Below are 17,110 nucleotides of genomic sequence, written 5' to 3'. Positions count from 1 at the left end.
AAATTATTTTGAATTCTAATATTTACATTCAGTGGATACAAGTAGATTTCCCAGGTATCTTAATTCAAGTGTATTTCATGGTTCCTTAGAAATCAAGGCTGAAATGCTCCCCAGACTATTAAAGATCAGAGTATGGATTGTAATTTGGAAACACTAATTTTGCTGGGGGAAGAACACAAGTTGACCCTTGCTCTTGGTCCACACGCTGCTGTTCCACCCCCAACCCGCTCCCCAGAAAGAGCTGGCACAGCACAAAGAGTCCAGCCAGCACTGCCCTGAGTCTCCCTCTGATCCCCCACAAGGAAAGGCACAGATCCCCTGACATCTCTGTCCCTGCACTGGTGACAAGCCAAGCAACCCTCAGACCTTGCTTGCAAATTCTGTGAGGCTGCTGGGTTGTGTGTAACACAGGGCAGCCTTGGATGGAGGCTCCACACCTGCAAATGCACTTGGCACAAGCCAAAAGGGTTTTAATAGAACGTTGGAATAAATATATGCAAAACTGGGGTTCAATAGTCTGGATAATTTCTTAGAAAAGCATACAGGAAATAAATGGGTTGAAACAAAGCCTTTCCATGGTAAATGCAGTGTGAAGTGGTGTTAGAGAAAAGTGTCTCTCTCTTTACAAGTGGTAAATGTATCTCCAAAGGTTACTTTAATACAGATGCTTTCCTGAAAGTAAATAGTGTAGGATGAACTGGCAATGTTGAGGCAAAGTTACTTCTAAATGAATATTCAAATCATATGAACACAGGTTACAGACAAACCAGACACTGAAGGTGGACAGTGCTGCTTACCAAGGTTCTTTGATCTCCAGGTTGTGTTCCACCTCTAGTCATAAAGACACAAGCTGCTTTTCTTGCAGTTTTAAGAAGCTAAAGTAAAATAAAATAAAAAAGCCATGAAGCTAAAATAAAATAAAAAAGCCATGAATTGCATGTTGATAGTGCTGAGTTGGAGATACAGAATAGCAGCAAATGCATAAATACAAAGAAAGGTAGATGGAGAAATAAGAGTGATAAACAAAATAACAGCTGCTGTCACATGTTCCTTTCTGACAGACCTTCAACAAGCTGCTTTGCCATGAATAGTTGCATGGTTTAAACCCCATGATTACAATAATGATATGTGGTAACTGAGCATTCATTCTGCTGCTGCTGTTCCATTGAAATAAAGATTCTGGATAGAAAACTGCTCTCAATAGCTTAAAATGCCAAAGTCTTTTTAATGATATTTGGGAGTCTTTCAGCATACTAAGTAAATGGAAACCACATTATGAAAACCAGGTTTATTCAGACAAAAAGAGCAAGGTTTTCTGTACTCTGTGTTGTTCAAGTAAGGAGGATGTTTTTTTTACTATGGACTACTGCTTATGGCAGCAGTTCAGAATATAAGGACTATTTTCAGAGAAATTACTATTTCTACTGTTCTTCAAAATGAACATAAAACTTTGATTTGGTGCAAAGATCAATCCAGTCCACTGCAAAAATACCAGTTAAATTACTTCATACCTTAATGTTTAACAACTCGTTATTTCATGATAAAGAGGGGAAAAAAAAGCCCAACCTCCTACCCAAAACCAAACTCAGAGGGAATTTGTAAATTAATCTATTGAATTCTCTTCATAAGAACTAATTGAAAAGATGCTCTATGAAAATAATGTAAGCTTTTGGTGAAACTGTATGAATTGGTAGAAACCAAACTGTTCTGAATGCCATGTGGATTTTTAAAAAGTTTCCCCCAAAAAAGGCCTAATATGTGAGAATAAAATGTTGGAAGCCCTTTTTTAGGGAACAGTAGGTGCTACTGCTATTAGATAGCCTAAATTATTGATATTTTAAGAAAAGCTTCTTTTTAAAATCTGAGGCTGTGGCCTTTTTTCCTCAGGCAAGCATTAATGTGCTCAGCTGAGCCAGAGGCAGGAGCCAGCCTAAGCCTGGGCTTCCTGAAACCAAGAGGCATCAATGCTTAACAACATTGTGAATTTTAAAATGCTCTGTAATTGGGAAACACTCAATATTTAGCTGTACTTGGAGAACAAAGCCAACATTTTGCCACTTAAATGTTGGTCTTGCCCAAATTCAGAGTAATGGGATCTCAAAGGACTTGTTAGGCATGGCTTTGATTGCCTGTGAAAGGACTCAGAGGGGACTCAGATTACAGCTGCCCTGAAATCTACTGGTGAGAAGCACAGTGACATTATTAAGTACTATAAATTATTGTGATTATCAAAATTACCAAAATCAGAATAATAAAATAGGATTGAAGCTTCTCTGTATAATCAGTGTATTTTTTCATACAGTAATTTCTTCTTGTCAGTTGAATACTGTCCCATTACAACTTCAATTCCTTTCATGGTAACATTGCAAATATTATAATCTAGCTCTTCCTATTATTTGTAATTTTGCTGTCATGCATCCTAACCTTGTATTTTAGATATATAGCTTAAGAATTCTCTGGATAGTACTTTGGCCGTGGAAAGAATAATACCTCTGCTGACTATAGCTGACTAATTAGGAAGTTGTTACTTAACCAGGATGTGTTTTATAACCTTTTTGACACAAGTTTGCAGAGCACTTTAGGAATTTAATTTCTCAATTTGCTGTGTTTTGTCAGCAGGTTGGGGCTGACAGAGCCCAAGGCTGTCAGCTCTCCTGCAGGAGAGTAGGATGCTTCCAAATTGCGTGGAGTGCTGAGCAGAAATATAGCTCAGGAGTGCTTCTCTCTGCCACTCTGAGGTGCATCAGATGTGTGAATTGATCCTACTTTGGAATTTTTGTTTCCTTGTAAGGTTGTAGTTGCAGGCAGTTGATGTGCCAGGCAGTGGAAACATCTCAGGCCCTTCAGCTCAGCTAGAGTCTCTGGTGATAACAGCCAAGAAAAGAGACCATCAGGCACTTGCAAAGTCACCTGCAACTTTTCATAAGATAGAGACATTGCAAAATTTTCTTATTTTCTATTTTAAATTGGTGTAAAAGACATTTTAAGTAAGGCTTGGTCTTGCAAAGTGCCTTGACTCTGTTAAGAGAGAAAGTACCTGTACCCTTAAACCTGTTCCCTTATTTGCTGTTTTTATCTCAGTGCTGTATTAAACCTCTGAAATTATGTAAAAGAAATAGTTTTGGACTTTCAGAACTCAAAAGTAATGTGTTAAAAAATTTGAATAACATGAAAAATACATGTACGGTAAATCAGTTTTCTAGCTAGGAATAACCTTGTTTGCATTCAGTAAGGAAAACATTTTTGTTTTTGTGGAGTAGTTTAACAGCTGACTATTCGCTCTATGAAGAAAAGCAGGGTATTGTCGTAGATGTCTGTGAGCTCTCTTGTATATTCATTATTTAATTTACTAGATACTGTTACTATACTCAGCAGAGCCCCCTGCTGTTGTAAATTCTCCTCAAATACCTTCCTATGTTTTGCTATCGCTGAACCTTATCAATTAAGGAAACAAATGCAAGCTCAAGGTCCTGGTTGCATGGATTTGTTCTGGACTCAGGAATGAAATCTGAATGTTGTGCCTACATAGAACATATTTGCTTTCTGGCAGCAGTCACAGTTTATATGGAAAATAAACCTGTCTTGTCTTTGTGTATCTCTGGAGAAACACCTGTGCCAATGGACTGGTATAGGCTGGAAAAAATCTGCAGGGAGAACAGGGAAACAAATCCACCCTCTGAGTCATAAATTAAATACTGAGGAGGAGAGGAAAAGGGCAAATGAGGCAGTCTGGCACCTGTGTACACAGCCAGAAACCACCACACACCCCAGGGCTCACAGGGACAGAACAGGACCTTCTCATGCCCTGGGTGGGAACCAGGCTCAGGGCAGACACTTGTGGAAGAGGAGGAAAAAAAAATCAACAGGTTGTCCTGGCACAACATTGCAAACGATGTTTGATTCTTTATCCATCACACTGTATTGGCAGTAAGGATGGAGAGGGCTGGCATGACAATGTGGAGGATCCTCGCTAGGACATGCATGAATGCCTGAATAATGAATTATGTGTCAGAAATTCCTGAGTAGCTGTTCCTGTTGCTCTGGTCCTGGTAGGGTCTGGCAGTGAAACACTGCTGTCTGAGGACACTGTGCTCCAAAACATCCAATTTGTGAGCAGAACCCACTAAAAGGCACGGCCAGACACCCCGCTCTGGGACCACCAGTGTGGCAGGCGATAAACATCCCCCTCTGCTGCAGGCTTGGCTCTTTCTGAATCGAGATGGAGACCGGAGAGGTGGCGTTTGGTGCTTTCTGACGGCAGGGTATTTGTCAGGCTCCCTCATTCCTGCTGCCCTCACCATTCCCGCTCCCCCCGCCATTCCCACCCCTCGGGCCGTTCCCAGCGCGGCCGCCAGGGGGCTCCGAGCGCTGCCCGCGCGCAGCCAATCCGGTGGCGCGGGCGGGGCCGGCCCCGCGCGCGCGCGGAGGTGGGCGGGGCTTGTCTTCTGTCGGGGGCGCGCGGGGCTCCTCCCGCTGCCTCCTCCTCTGGCCGCCCCCTCACGCTCCTCACTCCAACTCCACCTCCTTCCTCCCGCTCCTCCCGCCGCCTCCTCCTCTGGCCGCTCCCTCCCGCTCCTCGCCGGCTCCTCGCTCCACCTCCTTCCTCCCGCTCCTCCCGCCGGCTCCTCTCGGGGCGGGCGCTCCGGCCGCGGCCGTGTCAGCCCAGCCACGGCAGCAGCGAGCATGTCCTCCAGTAGGGCCAAGAAAGTGAAGATGGCCACCAAGTCCTGCCCCGAGTGCGACCAGCAGGTGAGCGGCTGCCGGCGGACCCGGGCTGCGGAGGGCGGAGCGGGCAGACCGGCTCCGTGCGGCTCCAGTCGGTGCTTTTGTGAACTCAGTGGTTGTTGCCATTGCAGCTTCTGCACGGAATGTGGGTTGAACGCCGCGTCCCTCCGGCAGGGTAGCGGAGTAGTTGGATTGTGCTGAGGGGTTCTGCGCGACTGCAGAACCTCACGGTTGTGTGCTGGTGTTGTTTAGTAACTGTGTGATCTGTTAAAAATACAACGAGCCGGGTGATTTATATAATGCAGTTTGCCCTCTGGATGACTGATGTGCCCGGGGCTGGGCGGGAGGGGGCTCAGAGGTGTTGTTTTCCCAGGGGGTGGTCGGGAAGCAGCGGAATGGAGGGAGACCTTCGGTGCAGTTTGTGCCCGGTTCCCCAGTGCCCGCTGAGCTGTCGGTGTGTCCCACTGCGGGGTCTGCTGTGCACAAAATGGAGCTGCTCACACTCTCACAGAGAGGCAGATGCTTGCACCGCTGCCGTGTCAGGAGCCTGTCTCCATTTACCGGCAATGATGTGAGCGCTGAAAGCAGCGGAGCTCCGAACAATGGCCCGGCGCTGCAGCGGCCCTGGGGCTCGGCGAGGGGCAGCGCCTGTCACCGGCACTCCGGGGGACATCGGCTCCGTGACCCTGGAAAGGCACCCCTGTCACTGCTTTAGCCATACCTAGGAAAAAATAAATAGCCTCACATCATTTTCCTCTACTTGCATAGCTTTAGAAAAATGGCATTTTTTGTTCTGACTTGCATAGTTTTACAGTATTCCTGCCCATCCTGGCACAGTCGGGAGCGCTGAGCTGTGTGTGGGCGTCCTTTCATGTTTTAACCGCTGCAAATGCACGTTAGGCACGTCACCGAAATACTATTTCTGAGAAAGAAATCGTGTGCCAAGTTCTGGTTATTCAGTTGGTGAAAGGAGAAACTAAAACGAGGGAGAAATCATATATGAGAGTGGTGGTGTTTTTGTTTCGTTGGGTTTTTTTTTTTTTTGGATAAATGTAGTGAATGTCAAACTACCAACAATGAGTAAGGAAAAACTGTAAGATTTTTTTTCACTGATGTGAAAAGTGTCACTTTGTTCTGCACTTATATGCATATCGTGTGTTTTGTTTTTGTCAATGTAGATTTTCCGTTAGCACCTCCTCTATGGCTTCCATGGATTTTATGTGCTTATATGTCCTGCTCTGGCACACATTGCTCATACTGGAAAACACCTTGTTTTCCACTGCCAAATATTTGAGAGGGAACAAGGAGCTAAGGCCTACAGTACAAGTCAACCCTTTGCAGATTTTGGGGAAACTCATATAATTCTTATGTGACTGTGTCCTGTGCTGCTGTTTCTTAAATTCTTCCATGAGCAAGGGCTTAGCATTTGTTTCTGATTTTTTCAGTAGAAGTGGCATGCATGGAAATATTTAGACACCCACAATTATTGGAGCAAAATATTGAGTAACACTTCTTAGACTTCAAAACATTGTTCTGTTGTAATTTAGATAATATATCATATTTCAGTATTTGCACAATCAAAGCACAGCTCCTTTAGCTAGGGAGCCTGAAGTACTTGCAGTCAATCTGAGAAAATAATAATCACTTCTTAATTTAGCATCAAGTAAAATGTCTTGTGTAAGAAAAAATCTCTTTTTATTAGGAAAATGCTAAACAGTGTGAAATAGTGTTTAGGGCTCTTTTGCCTTAATTATGTTGCAGGATGTTATCAGTGTGGGTCTTCAAAGGATAGCTGAGAGTGATCAGTTTCAGTGATAAACCCCTTCCCCCAGGCCCCCACCCCCAAATGCTGCACACCCCAAACCTGTAACACCAGAGCAGTATTGTTCTGTTAAACACACTTGAGTTCCTTGAGAAATACTGACTCTGTTCCAATCCCCTTGGGTGGCTTTGCCAAAGTTATTTTTTTTAGGCCAAGCCTGGAAAGGTAATTATTGGAGAGACCCAAGTGCTCAGAAATGGATTTAGCTGGAATTCTGTGTCACGTTAAGAACACACACAAATTATCTGTAAGATGGTGGGGCTTTAGGATTGTTACACTGAGGTATGAACAAGGAGACAACTGTGCACACAAGCCTGCTAAATTCTGACCTTTAAAGTTCAATAAACCTCTGTTGGACTTGTTTTTGGTATGTCAGTGTCTCCATAAAGGGAGTTAAAATCTCTAGTTCTGCAAAACCTGTATCAAAAAGTCTTATCTGCAAGCTTTTTGTAGGGCGAAGTGCAGGAGTTCAGATGTGCTACAGAAAGCAAAATAATTTGATTATTCTGAGTAGCATTAAAGTTCCCCTTTACAAATTCACATACTAATTTGGCAGGGTTTTTGAGTCAGTAGAACTTTGGAACTTGGTTCTTCCCCATGTCTGGTTAAATGGAGGGCAGTTGTGGTTCTGTGCTCCTGTTTGTTTCAGTGGCTATTGGCAGACGTGTAGTGACCTGTCTTAAAGAATTACATTTGAGAAATCACCTCCTGCCTTTCCCCCCCCACTATCATGCTTCAGCCTGATTCCACTTTAATGTGTGTTGTTTAATCTCTTCCAGATCTCTGCCTAAACTTGCTTTGATTTGTGTTTTCAGTCTTAAACCTAATCAAAGCAACATGGTGTATTGCTTACTATTCTAAAAGATCTCACAAGATATTGGCACTAAGGTAATGAGTTTTGTAATTTATCAGTGTTGCTGTTCTTAATTGCCCTGAGTGGATTTTTGTTATTTTTCATATGAAATGTGGCATTTCTTGTTTTACATTGTTATTTTCTGGGGGAGCATACTGCTGCTGCCTGCTTAGCTGCTCAGAGGCACTGTATTCTCTCAAACTCCGGGGCCTGCAGTCAGTTCTTGCCTGCCTGGCCTGGGTTATTTGCATTTTGAATTAACGAGCTCCTTCTGTACCCACCCGGCCTTGTCTGCAGCGCTGGAGCAGAGCGTGCTGCAAATGCATCTGTTTTGCTTCAGGCTCTATTGTGCCTCTAAAGCTGCTCCTCTCTAAAGGAGCTGCTTTCAAATGCTGCTGGAAGTGAATGCATTCACAATGTACTGACGGGTTGAACTCATAATTAATTTATTTCCAAGTATATAGAGGAAGCAAAACTGGAAATGTCTGACTGATTTGACTACTGATATTTGAGAGCTCTGAAGAGAAACTAATTCTATTTTAATTCAGCCTTCCTTTAATGCTCTCTGCTTTCCCCCACCCCCTTCCTGTCAGTCTGAGGAAAAGTAGTGCAAAGCAATCACAACAGCTGTACATTTCAAGCTTGATTTTTAACAACTGCATAAAGAAAAGGCTTGGTGAGTGATTTACAGCAGAATCTGGCTCTATTCTGTTTAAATACAGTAATAGGACAGGCTGTAGTTTGCAGTACAGACTGAATTTGAAGAGTTATCTCTGAGGACAAAATGTGAGTTACTAAGTGTGTTTTTTCTTCATGAGACAGGAGTTTGGTCATAATTTGAAATTATCTGAAAAATTTGTCTTTTGTTTTCCCAGGTTCCTGTTGCATGTAAATCATGTCCCTGTGGCTACATATTTATCAGCCGAAAACTCTTGCACGCCAAACGTGCTGAGAGATCCCCACCCATCACAGGTAATCCTTCCAGAGGGGGGGAGAAGGGAGCAACAGTTCTTTCTTCTTATTTCCTGGAGGCAAAAGATAGTGGATTTTACTTCTCTGTGTAAATGGATTGTTGTCAGTTCACTTTCCCTTCAATTTGTGCATGGTAGACTTTGCATATGTTAATTTTTCTTGATTTTTGAGGAGAAGAGGGAAGGTGCTGTTTTCAGTCTTCCTTTGTACTCATGATGTTGGCATTTATTCTGTTTATGGTCTAGCTGCACACACTGATCACTATGCAGAATAACCCCTTACAGAATGCTTTGTGTTAATCCTGTTTTGAAGCTAAACGTGTAGAGGTCCCAAAAGGATCTGATTTCAGAGCTCATGCTGATTGAAGCTGGATTTTCTGAAAATAAAAAATTGGTCATAACGTTTAATCTAAAACTGGGTGGATCTTGCTTCTCTCTCCATGATTAAATTAAATAGTGCTTTTTTTGTGCCTGACTTGTGTGTCTTTTGTTGATGGACTCAGTAAGAAGTCAGTTGAATGTGCTTTCTGGCATGAATAGCATTCTCCTTGTGTTCATTTATGTCACTTCCTGCAGTAGTAGGAATTAGTCAGAAAAAGAACCCGACAGGGAAAATAATATATTAAAAAATCCCCAAAAAATCTGACCCAAGCCTAACAAATATCTGATCTATAATACCTACTTTTTAAATAGTCTACCAGACCTACAAAATGGAAGTCAGCTATTTGATATTTTGTAGCAATGTTTTGAAGGATACCACTTGTAGGAATTAGCTGACATTATGCTGACAACTGATCTTTCAAGGTGGAGGAGGTTAAGAAATGTCTCTGGTAGATTGGAAGTGTTGATCAATTTTCTTTCCTCCTCCTGCTTTTTTGATAAAGTAGTTACCAAATGGAGCTGAAGGCCATTATGTGGTTGTATAATTCAGCTTTGTACAGAGAAAATGCACCAGGGGAGGCAAAATGGAGACATGCTAGAGGCCATCCTCCTGGAAAGCAGCTCTGGAAAGTGCTTTTTACTGTGAGTGTGACCAAGCACTGGAAAGGCTGTCCAAGAGGTTGTGGAGTCTCCATCCTTGGAGGTACTTAGAAGCCTTCTGGAGATGGTCCTGGGCAGCTGGCTCTTGGTGGCCCTGTGTGAGCAGGGGTTAGGCAGGGTCTGAAGAGGTTCCCCTGCTCTACCTCACCCTGGCTGTGACACTGAAGTGCAGGTTCTGTATGAGCCTCAGTGACTGGACCCTGCTGTCCTGCTTGTCCCTGTGTGTGTACAAGATCAATGGCACAACTGCAGCCAAAGGAAATCAGTTCCCCAGAGAGATACAGTAGCAGACTGTGTATGTCTGTATTGTGCTCCTAAGATAACCACAACTACTTCTACAAAATGTTGTTCCAGTATTTTCAACAGTGCAGCTACTGTGGAGTGGTGCTGCAGCCTTACAAATGTGCAGCTAAGCCATGAATGTGCAGTGGTGACTGTACTATATTTGGTACCCAAGCTCATTAATTCATGCTTAACTTCCAGACAAAACTCATGGAAATGCACCTTTCTTTGACTTGGGTGTGGAGGAGAACAATACCTGTTCAGATAAAACTCATGGAAATGCACCTTTCTTTGACTTGGGTGTGGAGGAGAACAATACCTGTTCAGCAGTGAGCATGAGGGGCCCTGTCACAGGCTGGAGTGGTGGGACACGTTCACTGTGTTCTGAGGTGTTCACTGCCAGCACCACTGACTCAGCATTCAATTTGTCTGAGCAGCAGCAATGATTTCATTCTTAGTGTCATTGGAAGCCCCAGTGCTGTGGTGTTTGCTGTATGATAAACTTTTCCAGTGGAACAGATACAGAATGTGATGTGTGCAGTTTGTGTTCCCATCTTATTTGGGAAACAGCTTCTTGTGGCCCAGCAAACATCACAGGCTGCAAAATGCTTTTGAAGCAATTAAAGGGTTGATCCCTGGAATCAAGAAGTGAAGCGCCCTTCTGGATCTGGCACCTTGATTTCTGCATGGATACTGTGCAGATGCAATTGTTCTGTAAAGGTACAGGCACCTGAGCACTTGATAAGGTTGATTGGGTGGGGTAAGCATTAAGAGTAAATTAAGAACAAAGGTGAAAACAACCCTGCATCATGGCATTTCTGTTCATTTGCCCAGAAAACAAGAGTGAGGCCAAAAGGAGGCGGACAGAGAGAGTTAAGCGAGAGAAGATCAATTCTGCAGTGAGTAAAGACTTAGAAAACCGCAAGAGATCCAGGTCCAACAGCCATTCAGACCACAGCAGACGAGGAAGAGGAAGACCTAAGAGTGCCTCAGCAAAAAAGCACGAGGAAGAAAGAGGTATGAGAGCTGCAGAAATCTGTTTGTTGGATTTTCTGTGTGTATCTTTTGTAATCAGCAAACCTTGATACCATTCAATAAGTAAACTAGTTCAGCCAGTACCTGATACCTTAATGTGGGGAAGGGACTGATTTGCATGTGTAGAGACCTCTGGTTTTATGTTTCAGTGTCTGATGAAACTAACTACAAAGATCTGAATCTGTATTTTTAGCCACTGTATCAAGTTTCAACATGTAGCTTGAAAGCCATTGGACTGAAGTGTTAGGTAGGTTTTTGGTGGTTTTTTTGGGTGATTTTTAAATTTTTTTTTTAATTGCTGCTGCTTTGTATCACAAGGACAGCATGTAATGATATCTGTTGTCAGAGAGGGGATTAGGATGACAGGATTACTTTAAAAGTTTCTTGAAATCTTTTGAGGGGCCACAGTGAAAGGGGCATGTTGAATCACTACTATAACCCAAATTTTAGTCCTGTTTCTGGAGGAAAGAATGACTCCTTGTCTGTTGAGGTTCCTTGGTGACCTGCTGGTATTAATCATTATACAGAGCCTGTTACATAGCTAGAGTAATTCTAGAAACCCTCAAGAATGCAACTGTCACTTAGGGTTCCTCTTGTTTTAAGAGCCTATTGACACTGCATTTTCTAGCTGTGTTTTTGGAGATAGTAATTTTAGACCTGAGTTATGAATCCACAATTTAGCATGGGCTTCAGACGGTTTGAAGGCAGATAAAAGGAGAATGACAAAACTTCATGCAAATATTCAGCAGATATTGTTCCTAAAATTCCTGAAATCTTGAAGTATATCATATGGCATAATTCAGAAATGCAATTATTTCTTCCTTTCCACTTTACAAAATAAAAAAAGGGTGTTAATTCATGCTGGAAATTCCTTCAATTTCTGACTTCTCAAAACCAAGTTTGATATCTCTGCTGTTTAATGTAAATCTGTTTCTTAATGTTTCTTTAATGTAAAAACCAAGTATAAATTTGGATTTGTTGGGGTTTTTTAGTGCTTTCAGTGTGGGAAGAGGTGGAATTTCATTTCTGTACATTTTCCAGATGGCAATTGTTTCAGTGTAATAGAAATGCACTTTGTAGTATCTAATCTCTTCACTATTGCATATGACTTATTGATGTCAGTAAGTCATAATAGCTTCCCTATTTGTTAGTGACCCAAGCTGGACTTGTCTGGTAGCTTTAGGATCCTTTCTGGGCATTTAACTGCCAGTCTAGTTCACAAACAGCCTTGGTTTTAAAATTCCAGCAAGCTGGTTGGGCTGCCCTGTAAAAGTGAATCTTCTTTTCTGTCTCCTGACAAAGAGGAATGCAACAGAAGCAACCAAAGGAAAAGATCCATTTTCTTGAGACATGTTTTGTAGTTTCCAAAAAGCAAGAAATTGACAGCAGGAGAGATATTAAGAGAGCATGTTTTTCTATCCAAAACTAGGGTGAATGTTTCTAACCTCTTGCTGCAAACTCCAAAGTGTGACAATACTGCAGTGCTTGGAGGTAGAAGAGTAGAGATCTGGGTGTAGTGGGATCTTTGCATAAGAGTGTGTGTGGTGTCCCTTTTCTTGGGGTTTCCCTAAAGTTGAATCTTACTGGATAAGATTGCCTTGATCTTCTTGTGCTGTTTTTACCATGCTTTTTCCTTGGTCTTGTGATGGCTGTTTGTTCCTCAGCCTCCTGTGGAGGGATTGGGCTCATACCCATTTGTCATTGTCTTTGCCCCAGTGCAGCTCATCCTATTGTTGAGGACTAAGTAGGCTTAGAATATTTTTTTACTTCTGGTTATGTCAGATTGTAGTTTGTGTAGACCACTGTTATGATTATCAGGCAGATTAAAAAAAAAGTTTATAGGTTAGGCTGTTATGGCTGTAAAAATAAATTCAGCAGGGAGCTCATCCTTTTGTAAGTAATTACTAAAGTTACCATTGACCTCTCCCTTTTCAAGTTGCTTACAAAATTGAAACTACTCTGTGTGGAGTAATTGGCAGGAATTTTAGAAATATTATTCCTTTACCACATGTGCTGCTTGATAGTGTTGTTTGTGTCTATTAAGCAATGTAATTGTACTACAGTTAAGGTGGTTTTTGTGTGAGTGGTTGCTGGTCCTTGCAGCAGTCTGTGTGTGTTCAAAGTCAGCTCTGCAGTGCAAGGTGGCAGTATCTAATTTCCTTGCCTGTTCTCTGTTTCAGGGATATTTTGGGTACTTCTTTAGAGGTTGTGCTTTTGCCCCAAACACTTGAAAAGAAGCCACTGCTTGTATGGTTTAGATACTTGGCTCCTAATGCATTTGTAGATGGTAAAACAGGCAGACAGAAAACACCTCAGTGGTATTAAATGGAGGAACAGATTATCTGTACATTTGAAGACCATCCAGCTGTGAAAATTTCCTTCCTAAAGACCCCAGTGACATTTGTAGCTTTGCTTCCTTGCTTGTCATGCAATTCCATACACACTGTGCTTGTTCCCAGTTGTGGCTGTGCCTTTGACTGGTTCTTTTGTGTCCTTCGTGACTGGCTCACATTACAGCAAAGAGCTGCTGCAATTAAGAAGAATAGAATAAGCAAAAAGGCTTTTTAAAACAAGCTATTTTCCCTGCAGATTTAGCAAGAAGGAATGGAGGGGGAGGAAAGAGGAAGCAGATGTAGATTGAGGGGATATGGCAGTGCTGGGACCCAGAAAATGATCCTATCACATGTTTCAGAGGCATGTGATGACCCCGGAAAATAGGAACTCCTCCCTGCAGCCTTGGCTTGTCAAGATTGTCACTTAATTTCTTTGTCAGATGTACTGCAATGTATTTTGAAAATACAAACACTCCATAATAATTTGACTCTGATTTTGTTGTGGAGGTGTGTTCTTTGTTTTATTGTGTGGCACTGTGACACACAGCTAGACTGGTTCCCAGGTTGTCTTGTTATCTGGGTAAAAACCCTGATGTAGTAAAGCAAACAAGAACCCCTTTATACTGGGGGAAGTGGTATTGATTGTTCTGAAAGAGGTTACCAGCAAGTAAGTCTCAGTAAGAGCAGTAGATTTGCTGAAGCAGACTTGTTATTAGCAGGCCAGATCTTCATAAAGGTAGATACAGACATTTCAGTATCCTGATAAAACTTAAGCTGAATACATTTTCTTGATGCAAGTTTTCTTTTTTCTGTAATTTCCAGCTGCATTACTCACACATTTACTTTCCCAGTGTGGATATTTGAAGTAACTTGCTATCTTGAAAAACGAATCCATACAACATTTGTGAATGGAGAGGTCCATATGTGATTTATACATAATCACTGTTTAAGGGCTACAGTATAAAGGGATCACAAGAGGCATGATCCAGAAGAGCTATTTTTGCCTAAATAGCCTCTTAGCTATATAGCAAACCCCCTGGTTTTTAATGTCTTACTGTCTTGTAGAAACACAATACTATTTTTCTTTTGCTCATAACAGAGAAATGAGTCAAAACTACTCTCAGATAAGACTGAAGTGGGAAAGTTTTCAGTGTGTGTGTAGAAGCTATGGTATCCTAGGAGTAGTGCATGATAAAATGTCATGCAGGTGTGAGCTCTTCTCTTGTTACTGATAAGAGCTACAATTGTCCTGAGAGTGCATGGAGCCTGCACACCTGTGTTAATCCCTCATATATATTGATATAAAGATTTCAGTAAGCTCAAGTCTCAGAATAAGGCTGATCTGGGAGGAAGGGAAACTAAGAAATCCACAGTTTGTTAACAGCAGCCAGGGTGTGGTGCAGGGGGAGTATTTTTAATTTTGCTGATATGTTCAAGTTGTGGCTGGATTCGTTTGGATCAGGAAGTATGAATCAAGGGGTGGGGCTTAGATATGAAAATAGAAAAGGTTAATGTGGAATAACCAGTGTGTGTAGTGTCTGTACTCAGAACTGCTCCCAGCATTGTTAATTTTTAAATGGTGAGAGGGAGGAAGTGGAGCAGCCCAGAGTGTACATACAGAAGCTGATTTGTCTTAAACTGCAGGGTAGGACTGGCAGTGAACCTCACTTTGAAACTCATTTCAAACTCAATGCACTAGAGGATATTGCCTTGCATAGCCAGGAAGTCAGCAAAAAGCTGCTTTCTGCTGTTTCTGTGTCAGTAAATCAGAACACAGTGGCAAAGGATTTTGGAGCTTCTCCCACTCAGTTGTTGAGCACAAGCACTTGATTTCACACAGACAACAGTCTGCTGGAGTTCTCTGTGTAGCTGCACACAAATGTGAAGCCAAATAAAACCATTGTTATGAGTGTGAACCCACTGAAGGGTAACTGTGTGGGTAGGTGGAGATGGGAGCTGCTGGGATCTTTGTTCCTGATCCTGCTTTTTGTTATTTTCCAGTGCTGCCCTTTCTTTGGCTTGCCCGTGGTAGATTAGGTGTCTTGCTGGAGCACTTGCCAAAGTGTGTGTGTGTGTATGTGTGTTAGTGAGACTGAGGGGTCTCTCAGGTGGGCTTTGTGTTGTGACTGGAAATGAGTCCAAGCCACGTGGAACCTGGATTAGAGATGGAGCTCCACAGCTGAAAGCTCTCAATGTATTTCTCTCTTCTTTCTGTCTGCAAGCCTGCTCTTCTGCTGACAAAACTGTTTCTTTGTTTGCTTTATTTTCTTAACAGTTTGTGTCAGCTACCTGTGGCTTGCTAAACTGGGATAGAACCAGTCAGGATCTGGAGGAGGTGGTATTTATGCAAGTGGTATTACTCAAATTATAATTTTTTATGAATTTTTGTAGTGTAACTTAGTTTATTTGAGCACTGCAGTACGGAAACTTTTTGATGGCTTCCTGTTTGTCTGTGGCATTGAAGAAAGCCAACATCAGCACAGGGAGCTCATGGGTTTTACTTGCTCAAGGAGGTGTGTTAGCATTGTTCTACAGCTGGGATAGGATGGAAAGTCTGCAGTGTAGAAAGTCCAGAAGTGTGCATGACGGTAAATCTGGAGCCTGACTTCATTCAAGTGTCTGCTCTTTGGCCTTTGACCCTGTCACTAAACTCCTGGGTTTCTTTCATGTATCTGTAAAGTAAGGGGGCAAATCTTGTGTTTAATTAGCATATTGTGAAATAACTATGCTTTATTGGATGGGAGGTGGGCATGTAAAGAAAAAACCCAAACCACTAAAACCAAAAAAACCTGAAGGAACCCTTGAATACTTGTTTATGTTAACAGTTCATTCTTCCTTCACTGTTAAAGAGGAGAAGTTCAGTCATGCTTTTGGCTGACTCATTCTGTGGCTCTTCCAGCACCTTTGTGTGCCTCTATTACTTCCTCCTCTTTCTAACCCCCTCCATGCATAGGAGTTGATTGAGTAACTTCAATTCCACTACTTCACATAATTTACTAATTTCTGTGTAACTTGCATTAACTTCAAATAATGGAAAAAGCTTCTAATAGTGACTTTTTTTTCTTCTACAGAGAAACAAGAAAAAGAAGTTGACATGTATGCTAACCTTTCAGATGAAAAGGCCTTCGTATTTTCAGTGGCCTTGGCGGAAATAAACAGAAAAATTATCAATCAAAGACTTATTCTGTAACTTGTGAGCACAATCTGATGCAGTTTTATGCAGGATGGCTAGCAGATTTCCAAGGTGCCATGGACTCTCGGAAAGTGTGTTGTCTGCACCAACAAGGACCGTAGCATTTCCTGTTAAAAATTCTGCTCCTGTTCTTGGAAATCCAATTCTGTCTCTACAAATCAGAAAGAAAGTGGTCACAAGATTGTGCTGTGAAAAATCAGAAAGCAGATATGTTTCATGCCTTGAAGACAAATGCACAGAGAGACTGCACCCATTCCAGAGCACTTCTTTTGAATTTGCTGCCAGAAATGCAATATTTTAAATATTTTCAGAAATAAATGATTTTCCTTTAAAATTATATATTTCAGATTTTTCAGCTATATTGCAGTTTACGTATGTACAGTTCACATAACTTTTTAATAAATTGATACTCCAATATTTTATTGAACTGAGAATTAAGTACATTTGTGATACTCAGGGTTGTTGGTTTTAATCCTCTTAAAAGTCTGGTATTCATCCTAGGTATGACATTTTGTAATAGGTGTGATATACTTCTCGTAGGAAGAAAATGAAAGTGGTTTAATTTGGGAGGATTATTTTGTTAGACAGCTTCCTATTTTTTATGAATTATCTCTAGAAGATAATTTCTTGCTCCATAGAGTTGTTTTTTAAAAATCATATACTTTGGGGGGTCAGACTCCTGAAGTTTGAGCCAAGCACTTGTTTTGTAACAATTATTTGCTGAGTACCTGCCTTGTCCAGCTGGTAAGTTCTTGCCCTGTACTCTTTCTTGGCCCATTATTTACTGGAGAGGGAGAGAAGGAGACATCAAAAATGTAGATCTGCAGTTGGCATTCTGTGACTTGTATTTCCAAA

The 17,110-nt window shown here is 41.9% G+C and overlaps 1 protein-coding gene across 1 annotated transcript; it reads left to right on the top strand.

Moving 5' to 3' along the window:
• Positions 1–4,568: 4,568 nt before the first annotated feature.
• On the top strand, positions 4,569–16,689 carry C13H16orf87 (chromosome 13 C16orf87 homolog). The gene is made up of 4 exons (XM_059481193.1): positions 4,569–4,749; positions 8,276–8,372; positions 10,529–10,711; positions 16,134–16,689. Exons 1-4 carry the CDS (start codon positions 4,684–4,686, stop codon positions 16,250–16,252), a joined length of 465 nt encoding a protein of 154 aa, XP_059337176.1. The 5' UTR covers positions 4,569–4,683; the 3' UTR covers positions 16,253–16,689.
• The last annotated feature ends 421 nt before the right edge of the window (positions 16,690–17,110 follow it).

Source organism: Ammospiza nelsoni, chromosome 13 (assembly GCF_027579445.1).
Source record: "Ammospiza nelsoni isolate bAmmNel1 chromosome 13, bAmmNel1.pri, whole genome shotgun sequence".
NCBI lineage: Eukaryota > Metazoa > Chordata > Aves > Passeriformes > Passerellidae > Ammospiza > Ammospiza nelsoni.
This window is presented reverse-complemented; position numbering and strand designations above follow the sequence as displayed.